Raw genomic sequence first — 11,476 nt, 5'->3', positions numbered from 1 at the left:
TAAAACTAGAACATTTGGTTTTTGTTGTTTGTTTTAATTGCTCATGCTCAGTCTTTTAGGATTATTTCTCGGGTTTCTATCTAGGCTGTTGTTTCGGGCTTGCTCGTTAGGTTGTTGTTCAAGTTGTTCGGGTCACTTCTTTGCTCTTTGTTACCATTCTCAGGAAAAAAGTGTTCGTTTGGGTGTCAAAACTAGAACATCTAAGCTTCTATTTTAAAACTAGAACATTTGGTTTTTGTTGTTTGTTTTAATTGCTCATGCTCAGTCTTTTAGGATTATTTCTCGGGTTTCTATCTAGGCTGTTGTTTCGGGCTTGCTCGTTAGGTTGTTGTTCAAGTTGTTCGGGTCACTTCTTTGCTCCATGGCCAGAAGGAATGCTATCATGGTTTGCAGCACATGGGAAGCTCATTATTTATTATGTTTGATTTGGTCATATATCTGATAAAATCTACATGGCGACCTGCCTATTAGGTGTTTTTACATGTAGCAAGTGCGATAAAGTATGTTTTCTACTTTTCTCCCAAAGGGGTTTAATCAATTTATTTTGTTCAGAACCCAAATGATCAAATAGATTATCAAACGAATAGGAAGTCTCCTAAAGCCTGTTTTGCAATTTTAATGAAATTCAGGAATATAGGCTTATATAAACTTTAGGTGTGTTTATCAGTGTCCTGTTCAACTAGCATGTGCATATGTAGTTTTCTTTTAATTCTACCATGGTATTATGGCTCTCGTTATTACTGGGACAATGATAAGAGCTCTGTAATGTTAATATTTTGGAACTTTTCAAAACGAAAAAATAGTAATATTATCAAACATTCTTAAAGAATGGACGATTACACCAAACTTAAGAATGGACGATTACACCAAACTTATTCATAACTAGAACACCTATCTTTAGGCATTTTCATCCTGTGTTCTACCAAACAAGGTGACCCAAAAGAACACAAAGATTGATGCAATGTATGGATATCACTGGAAAAAAATGCTTAAAGTAAATATCAATATATCATATTGATTTTGTAACTGTCTGATATCTAATGTACTAATAAACTAGATTTTGAACTTGTGTTGGATATTGGGTATGAGACTTATGACATGAGTTACAAATATAACTTGGGTCGTTCGTGTCAATCTATTATGATACAGGCAAATATTATTATAATGTTTTATTTATTAATAATAAAATACTTTAGATACATACCTCTTGATATTCTGTTTTTACTATATAATTGATTGGGAATTCATACAATGATGAACCAATTTTTAGGTTATCTAATGTATTCATATATTTTATATTCATCTAGTCCATAACAAACGTTTTTTTAATAGATATTAACAAAAGTTGATGATAATAATAATGTTGCTGAATTGTCTAGTCGTTATCTGCTTTTAGAAAAAAAGAAAAAGAAGAAAGAACTCAAATATTAAATAGAAAAAGCATAAACTTAAAAAAAAAAAAGACGACAACTCTAAAAATACTAACCAATAAGAATATATAAATGTAAGAGTAATATTTAAGCCCAACCCAACCAAATGTAGTTTGGTATTTAAATATAACCCAACCAAACAACCCTGTTCCCCAAACCACCCAACAGCCGCTCCCTTCTTTCCCAAACCGAATCAAAAATGTCAGAAAACGTCCCTTTTGAAATCCAAATGGATATCATTCAGAGGATCATTGGGGTTCCGAAAGAGTGGTGCACCCATAATTGAAGTGAAGAAAGAAAGTCAAGATCATTGTTGTTTTGCATTCGGTGCACTTGCTACTTATGAACCAGAATCAAAAAGCCACACTAACATCGGAATTTACGGATTACATAGTAGCTCTTTTGTGCATTCCTACATAGAAACACTACTTTTGCTTGGTCATTAAGATTACAGGACAAGTTAATGACCACATTGCAAAGTGTGCATTTGAATTGAGGACTTCTGAAAGACGCAAGCAAAGTTCTAGAAAAGTTTTAAACACATTACATATGGATTCAAGTTTTTGTTATCTGAACGTTCCATATTTCCATGTTTAACATCAGTTATACTCAACCTTACTTCATTGTAAACATTACGCTACTTTGTGTTGGTCTAATTTGTTCTTTAGATTCGCGTACAACTTTCATGGAAACTAAAAGGTAAGAAAATTTCAAACTTTTCACATATAGATTAATGCTTTTTGTTATATGTAAGATCCATCGGTTATGTTGAAATTTACTTAGTTGTAAATATTATGCATTATAACTCTGTTGACATTTAATATTTATGTTTAGTATTGTTATAATTTGTGTTTCAACTCTTTTCCGATTGTTGTGCCCACTTTGCCAGAGATGTATAGTATATATGTTTTGTTACTTCAGTTTTTTGTTTTTAAACGTTACACCCAATGATGTTCTATCTCGTTCGCATATTAAGAGTGTACAATCTGAGTAACACCCTTCGGTTTTTTCAAGATATCTTGGGTTTATTGTGTTCCATTATTAATATGAAATCAGGAGTATCTATTGACCATACTATACTAAAGATAGTGCATGGCTGCGTCCTCAAAACCTTTCATACATGGGAGGATGAACCTTCCTTCACCATTTAGGCATCAACGGTGAACTAGTACTTTTGCTTTTCTAATCTTTCGTTATCTTTTAAAGCCTAGTTGTTGATTGTAGTAGGACACACTCGATGTTGATTAGAAATATTTACCCAAATCCTTAGAAACGGGTCACTTTAATTTGGCTAATTCACAGTAGCGTAGCCAGGATTTTTATCCTGGGGTCGCCGAGCAGTTTTCATGATACTAATAAGTGTAAAACTAAACTACAAAATTCAATTACTCTACTCTGGGGTTGCCAATTACTTTAAAACTGATTAAATATTTAAAAATACTACTAGAAATATAGAGTTTTATAGAAATTGTGGGGTTATCACATAGCTCCGTCACTGCTAATTCAATGTCACTAGTTGGATATCTATGCTGTCTTTGTGTTCATGGAAGGGCACGTTATCTGTGTTCTTTTCTTGCTGCTTCGTATTCCATTAGTAGTATGATTTGTATTAATTAAGAGTATTGTTATAGCTACCAATTTCCTTTTTTTATATATATTTAAAAAAACTGACATATTTATCATCTTTTAAGTCAAATGCTTTAATAAGTTTTTGTCAGCTTTTTGTCTAAGCTTTTTCTTAACATTAATTTTTATCATTTTTTATCACCTTATTAATTTCTTTATAATCTGTTTATTTAAATAAAAAAATAATTTTGAAAAAATAAAAATACAGTTGGAGAGATACAGTGTAACTTCAAAACTAGTCAAAATTTTGAAAACATAATTTGTTTAAAAAGAGAGTTAATTTATTATAATTTTGAAACAATAAATTACAGTTAACAAATAAAAATTAAGTAAATCAATCAACTAACAAATATAATACAGTATAAATAGTGAATTAAAACCATCATAATGAAATTAAAACTATCATAATGAGATTTATAACAAATTAGCAGTAAGAAGGTTAATTTCTTTCCAGATTTACTTTGTACACATTAGATTATGTACATACACTTACACAACAAACATATACAAACATAAATCTTTCCGGCGAAAATTCCGGCAAGCACCCATGTGACCACCTCCGGCCACCCCATGTGACAACCTCCAGCCGCCAGCACTTTCACCCAACTCCGGCCACAACCACCCAACTCCGCCCACGACCACCCAACACCTTTTAAGAACCGCAGCCTTTCAGCCACTTCCGGCCACGACCACCACCAACCACCACCATCTAAACGAAGAAATCAACAGCCGCCATATCCAACCACGAACCCCGACCACGAACCCAGCCAACCCTGCCATAACCTCCACTTCTGGCCACCATTTTCCGATCTAAAAAAAGAATACATCAACCGCCGGCATATCCAACCACGAACCCAAACACGAACCCAGACAACCCTGCCATAACCGCCACTTCCGGCCACCATTTTCGGATCTAAAAAAGAATCTAAACAAAAACCATCATAAACCGCCGGATCTGAGAAGGGAAAGAAGAGGGGCGGCGGCGATTGGAGGAGGGAAAGAGATCTGAGAAGGGAAAGAAGAGGGTGGCGGCGGATGAAGGAGATAAAGTGGCCGGAGGTTTTTTGGGGGGAGAGAGGGGGAGAGAAAGGGGCGGAGGATTTTTGGGGGGGAGAGAGGAAGAGAGGGGGAGAGAAAGGGGAGGCCGTGACTTTTTTTTGGGAATGAATGTGTTTTTTTTTTTAAGGGATATAGGTCTTGTTGAGACCAGGATTCGCTGATAAGACTTACTCGCTGACATGTATAATCAGCAAGTCTTCAGCAAGTCCAGTAACTCTCTTCAGCGGGATGCATGCTAACCAAAGTTCATCATGGCGGGAAACATTCAAATTGCATGAAGACAAAAAGGTCACATGGTGGTTAACCAACTGTAATATGCCTTGAATGGCAAAGGTACATGTTGGGACCAAATCAAGGGTTCTCTCTCTCTTACCCGATTTGGTATAGAAGACAATGGGCACATGATTCAAGTACCGGGAGCCAATTGGAAGTCGACAACCACCATCAAGTCACAATCAAAGTAGGCTGTGTTGCCTCAAGTCTTCCCCTATATAAAGCAACACAGCCACATTGTATTAAGGGTGTTAGTCACCTTAAAAGTGTGTATCACTTGTAATTGCTTAAGTTTTTAGTGTGTCTAGACTTAGCAATTATCTTTGTTCTTTTGTATTCTTGTAAGTCAAGTGTAAGATCAACCATGTATTCATCGTTTAATCAATGATACATATGATTATCCTTGCATTGATGTATTACAATTGAACTCTACATTGTTCTTGTTATTTACTTGCTTGCTTACTTTCTTGTCTTTTTAATTTAAAACATAAGTTGTGCATTCGTGGACCATCAAGTGGTATCAGAGACACCGTGATCATGGCGGCAAATATAAACAGAAGGGTTCAATTAGAGCTCCCCGTACAAGAAAAACTAACTGTCCATTCGAATTAGTAGCGAAATATTCAGATGAATATAATTATTGGACGTTAGCAGTCATATGTGATGAACATAATCATCGCCCTTTACAAAGTATGGAGGGTCATCCATATGCACAGCGGTTAACTCAAGATGAGTTTAGTTTGGTTGAAGAATTGACAGCGATGAATATGCCACCACGTGAAATTTTATCAATCGTTAGGGAGAGGAATCTAAGTAATGTGTCTACAATTAGTACGATCTACAACGCACGCACTAAACTTCGCATGGCCGAACAAGTAGGCAATTCTCCAATGCAGGTTCTCATGGCTATTTTTTTATTTTTATTTTTAGAAATCTTGTCATTTTATTATAAACATTCAAACGTACAATGCAGGTTCTCATGGCTCTTTTGCATTCTAATAATTATGTTTACGAATTTTCTACAACTGCTTCGAACGAGCTAGAAAATCTATTCTTTGTGCATCAAACATCATTCAGTATTTGGCGTGCATTTCCACATGTGTTGATTATCTATGCCACGTACAAGACCAACTATTACAATTTGCCTTTTGTGGAGATTGTTGGTGTAACGTCGACCAATAAGACATTTTCGATAGCTTTTGCATTTATACAAAATGAAAGGACAGCTAACTATACATGGGTCTTAAATTGTCTTAAGTTGACTTTAGAATGTTGCATGCACCCACGTGTTATAGTTACTGACAGAGAGTTGGCTCTAGTAAATGCATGCAAAGAGATTTTCCCAGATGCAGCTCAATTACTTTGTAGAATTCACATCAGTCGGAATATTTTTGACCACTGTAGGCAAACTATCAAGTCAACACGTGATTGGAGCAACTTTAATGAATTATGGAGTAAACTAGAGAAGTCTACAACCATGGATTCTTACACGGAAAATTACAATCAACTTCAGTCATTTTTGACAAAATATCCACGTATGTTTTCTATATTTGCCTTTAACATTTTTTTTTAATCTCCCAACGTATATTTTTTTTTCTTTTTATATTTCTCATACAACTTTACGTTACCATTTAGGTGTTCTTAAGTATTTGAATGAAACTTGGTTGGAAAAATACAAAGAAATGTTTGTGTCTGTGTGGATTGATCGACATCTCAATTTTGGAAACAACAACACCAATAGAGTAGAAAGTCAACATGCGGTCCTAAAGAAATATTTGAAATCTAAAAGATGCACTTTGCATGAACTTGTGGGTTGTATTAATCGTCTGGTTCAGTCTCAACATACGGCGATCAAAGCAAGCTTCGAAAAAAGCAGAATTATCCGTTATCAGAAGCACAATCTACGATGTTTCAAAATGTTACATGGTTTTGTTTCCAATGAAGCTCTTAATATAATTCTTACGAATTATCATCTAGTAGACCCTTCAGATTGTGATTGCCGACTTCGCAACAGTTGTGGGTTACCATGTTCTTGTGAACTTTCGAAGTATATAAATTCAGGTAAGTATAATACGATAGATTTATTTTTATAACATTTCTTTAAAAGTTGTATATACAATACTTACTTATTTTTTAATGTAGGTCAATGTATTTCATTGGATTCGATTGACATCTTTTGGAGAAAGTTAGATTTTTCACCGGCAACATCTGTGGAAGATGATGATGTTAGTTGTGGGAGTGTACTGGAACATTTTAAAGAAAACTACAACAAGTAGTCCAAAGATGGAAGAAAGAGCTGGTTAAGAAAGTTGAAGAATATATTTAGTCCAAGTACAACCGACATTCGGGAACCGCGAGTTCAAAAAAATACCCGTGGACGACCAAAGAAATCGCAACAAAAAAAACATGTTGAGTTTTCCTCAACAAGATATAGTTGTTCAACCATTCCCGATTATGTCAATTCGGGTAATGAGCCGGCCAGACATAGCTGTTTCGAATTTGACCTAAATGAGGTCCCAACTGATAGATGTTTCGAATTTGACCTAAATGAGGTCCCAGCTGACAGCTGTTTCGAATTTGACGAAGGCCCACCCATGAGTGGTTCAAATTTAATGGATGATATTCCGGAAGTCTTTCATTCAAGCCAACCATTCTTTCAAGATCCTTTTATGAGCCAAAGTCAACACCAGAATGCATACTATCCGGATCCATATGTGTATACAACCGAAACCCACAATCCAAATCCATATATGTACCACAATCCAGATCCATATATGTATACACCCAAAACCCAAAATCCAAATCCAAGTATGAACGATAAAGATTATTTAATTGATCAAGGATTCGAAGATTTTCTTCCGTATATCACATAGCAGCATTATTTGGACAGCAGCAAAAAAACTCCAAATCCTATTTTAAACGATAAAGATTATTTGGACCGAAAACAATATTCAGTCAAATCTAACCGTTTACTTTTTTGAGTTAGACTTTTGTAATATAAAATTATCTTTCGTTTGATGGTGCATTTCGGTATGCTATTTTATTTGTACGCTATATTTTCACTTCAACAAAAAAAGTGATACTACCTTTTTTGGTATGTTGGGTTTACCTGTTGCATAATTCCTGAAATTTTATGATGTGAGAAACTTACATCTTTTTAATGGTGTTTATTGTAAGTGCACATTTTGGTGTACTATCTATGGTCGTTGCTATATGAATTCTGTTAAGGGCTGAAATACGAACTCAAGCATTTGTGAGGTCATAATTTACGTGCAAATACGACTGGCACAGTGATGCGAGGTCGTAAGTGCATAAAAGTCCACGTTTTATGAAGCCCAGCCCGTGTAGACTAGGGTTTTGTGTCTTGTCATTATAAATACATGCAAAGATCCTAGGGTTAGAGATGGCGATGAAAGATAGTGGCTTAGGTCGTCCACGGATCGTGAGGTGCTACCTCGTGATTCTGTTTATTATGTTGTGACATATTGTATCATCTCAATTATGTATAATCATATGTGTATTTTACTAATGGATATTTGTGGATTCCGCACACTTTTATTCATAAAGATCTTACAACTTATAACTATGATCCTGCTAGGAACTTATATTTATCCTAGTGAATATCGCAAAACACGCAACCTATTGTTGTTTGTTTTGGTCAATTTTATAAAACTACTTGGCAAATATAATTAACTAGATTATTTTGTCTTAATTGTCATATAGATGGCCAAAACTACTTTGTAACCTAGGTTGACTTGCTTCCACTATCATATACGGGTTTATTAATTAATTTACATTCACTATCACGCCACCACCACCGTCACAGCCGCACATCGTCGCCACCACTGCCGCCGTTGCCGTATCTTCGTCACTATCACCATCACTGCTGCATCATGCGGACATCCATCTAGTTATCTAAATCTATAATATATTATAAAGCAAATTCATCTTGTCTAAAATTTAAGTTTCAACATTTACTTTCCAAAATGTCCCCCTATCTATTTTATATTTACCTATAATAACTATAATACCCTTTCTCTAGTCTATAGATTGGACATGCTACTGACTATGGTGAGATACTTACGGTCAAAGTTCGATGCAAAAGATGGTAAAAAGATGCACCTATATTGAATTGAACAACAGATGAAAATGTGTTTACTTATAGTTCTCATTTTCCCAATTATTTAAAACGGAAGTTTACTAACAAAGAATATTACCATTGAACGGCAATTACAAAGCAAACTATTCTTTTGCTTTTTACTAGATAACACCATTTGCTCGTTGTCTAAGTGGCATACGCCTATTTTCGGAGAGCTCCTTTCTTTTGGTAAACACTCCAGTTAATTATACATTAAAAATACCTTTTAAGCAAACTTTGAAGGGTTTCATTTTTCACTAAATAAATATTCAATTTTGCAACCTAAGAAGTAAGAACAAAACAGTTAACTCGATATTTCAATACACCAAATGCTTCCACAAGCAAACATTAATTTTATGGACAACATTTGATTCCTAACAACATCATAATCGACTCCAGAACTAACTTTGTAGGCGTCACTTGGCATACAGAAAGGAAAAGAAGTAGAACTAATCCAAAGTTTTATTGATATGATTCAAAGGAGTCAAGCATCACAAGACAAATGAATTGATTATCATGCATATCCAATTGCCAGAAGGTATGCAATTAAAGTAACTGCAGTTCTTTTTTCAGAAACTGCACTAATCTTACACCTAAATATACCAAAACCCTCGAACAAGACGGGTCTTAACAAAAAATCCTACAAAACAATAAAACAGGGAACAAGATGGCTTAGTGAAACCTTGACTGATAAAACCAATATATCTATGTCATCACTGGTTGAGCTGCAGCACGTTGTAGGCAACTAAGTTAACCGATATAAGTCGTCACCTGATATAGAGAAGAAAAATGCCATTATCTGCAAATAATGAGATGAACTGTAACTTATACGAAGTTAGTTAGAATGATAATCAAACCCAATTTGTTTAAGAAAAACTGTACATGCATAAAAAATCTTTAGCCGAACCAAAAGCAAAATTGTAATTGTTTACATAAAGATATATGTGCAGTTTACGACAACACAAATTCCAACTCTAGGCAGTTTAGCACACAAGTAGAGACCTTCACATGAAACATGATAGAAATATACAATTCCCGTGACTTTAATCTTAAGATGACAATACGACTGATGTGGCTATGCAAACAAATCACAAATTCATTTATCGTAGGCATTTAATCCTGCCACTAGAATGAACTTTAATCAGAGGAGTACAGATATCCTTAAACCAACCTTAAGATGACGATGGACCCTTTGCTGCTGGCTTGCTCCCTGAACCACTAGGAGTTGCGGCGGAAGGCGGTACGTATATTTGTGCTTTCTTCAGAATCTCAGCAACGACCCAGTTCTTCCTCTTGCTCAATGGCCTGGAAGGATCCAGTCTAACCTAGAAACCAAAGTTTGATACAAACATATCAGAAATTGCAATATCTGAACCCAATTTATATGTCCATTGTTCTATATTAATTCACCCCAAAAATAAATGTCCACTTGCAAAAGTCTTTTTAGGGATATAATTGCCATTTGGTCAGCTGAAACAGTAACAATTACATATATTCCTCAAACATTGTGTTTTCTTGTAATAAACATTTAAATCGGGACAGAGGGAGTACAGTGTATGAGCATGAGTTCAAACTTCACATTAGGAAGAGCATCAATTGACATGGGTTATACCAAAATACACAATCTTCACTATCAAGAGCGGTTTATGTCCATAAATTTAGAGACTTGCATACTTAAATACCACCAAATCAAAAAAATAAAATAAAAATGGTTCAGCTGATAAAATCACCATAAACATATCATAGTACAAAAACTGAGCTGCCTAAAACGCATAATATTTCGAAGGTACAAATAGGGATGATTTTGCTAAACAAATTACTGATCAAGCATTCACAATAGGTGTCCCTTTTATTTCTGTTTTCAGACATACAATTATTTTCCTTGTAGCCAAACGTTAGCAAAATCCATAGATCTTGCATCATCATGACCGAAGATCGCCAATTATGCTTTCGAGGGTGTCTTACTTTATAATTATGTAAGACCCTATTTCCTCCACCCACCACATACTAAAATTCAACAAAACAAGCCCTAATCTCATGGCTGTAAACATTCCTAATCTCTCCATACTCGATTACGGATTTATGGCATCAACGACACTAGGACCCCCATTTGGTCATCCCCAAATCATTCTTGACTTCTCTATGTTTTTAATTTCATCTAAATATTTCCGGGTTCTTTTTACACATAATCATAATAATAAAAACAAGTATATATATATATATATATATATATATAGAGAGAGAGAGAGAGAGAGAGAGAGAGAGAGAGAGAGAGAGAGATGGACATAGATAGATGCAGACCCGATCGCCCTGATTGCACTGATTGAGTTCATCATGAGCCATGAATTTGGAGGTACGTTTGACATAACGATTGAATAGTTTGCTGTGATAAAGCCTGTCGACAGCCACCACCACCGATTTCGTCATTTTGTTCGACACCACCACCCCTGTCACTGATTTCATTTTTATTATTTTATTTTATCAAATCAAAAACCCACCCAAAAGCCCTAAACCCCAAAATGAAACAAGGATGACGGCTGGCTCTGTAGTTTTTTTTAATGTTTTGAGTGTCTGTCTGTGTGTGTTATATTTACAATTGGTATCCCTTAACCAAAATTATTGTCTAGTTTTGGCACCCATTTATTTTTTTTCCTTTTTACTTCTTTTTAGGTACTTAACAAAACAGCTATGTTTTATTTTTTATTTTATTTTATATTTTTAACAACATATTTCCTCTATTCTTAAGCTACACAAGTAACACTATTATTATATTTCAATCAATATGTAAACCTTACTTAATGCTACTCAGACAATGCTTGATATAAATAAGCAATATTTGCCTTATCCTTTTTCTCATCCAATTCCGTTGGTTCTATCAACTCTCATAATCATCCCTTTGTCTCAAGTATAATATTACTTTGAATGAGAGATTGGTGCAACTTATCGATTT

General features: G+C 34.8%; 1 protein-coding gene across 2 annotated transcripts; it reads right to left on the bottom strand.

The window, feature by feature from the left end:
* Positions 1-8,970: 8,970 nt before the first annotated feature.
* On the bottom strand, positions 8,971-11,052 carry LOC122605203 (30S ribosomal protein S17-like). 2 transcript variants are annotated; one of them, XM_043778105.1, is made up of 3 exons: positions 10,828-11,052; positions 9,698-9,851; positions 8,971-9,325 (listed from the first exon to the last, which is right to left on the bottom strand). In XM_043778105.1, exons 1-2 carry the CDS (start codon positions 10,987-10,989, stop codon positions 9,699-9,701), a joined length of 315 nt encoding a protein of 104 aa, XP_043634040.1. In that variant the 5' UTR covers positions 10,990-11,052; the 3' UTR covers positions 8,971-9,325; position 9,698. The 2 variants fall into 2 exon arrangements, with proteins under 2 accessions (XP_043634040.1, XP_043634039.1); XM_043778104.1 differs by having other exon boundaries at positions 8,971-9,297; positions 10,828-11,051.
* Positions 11,053-11,476: the final 424 nt, after the last annotated feature.

This window comes from Erigeron canadensis, chromosome 6 (assembly GCF_010389155.1).
Source record: "Erigeron canadensis isolate Cc75 chromosome 6, C_canadensis_v1, whole genome shotgun sequence".
NCBI lineage: Eukaryota > Viridiplantae > Streptophyta > Magnoliopsida > Asterales > Asteraceae > Erigeron > Erigeron canadensis.
The sequence above is the reverse complement of the archived record's forward strand: the minus strand, read 5'-3'. Positions and strand labels throughout refer to the sequence as shown.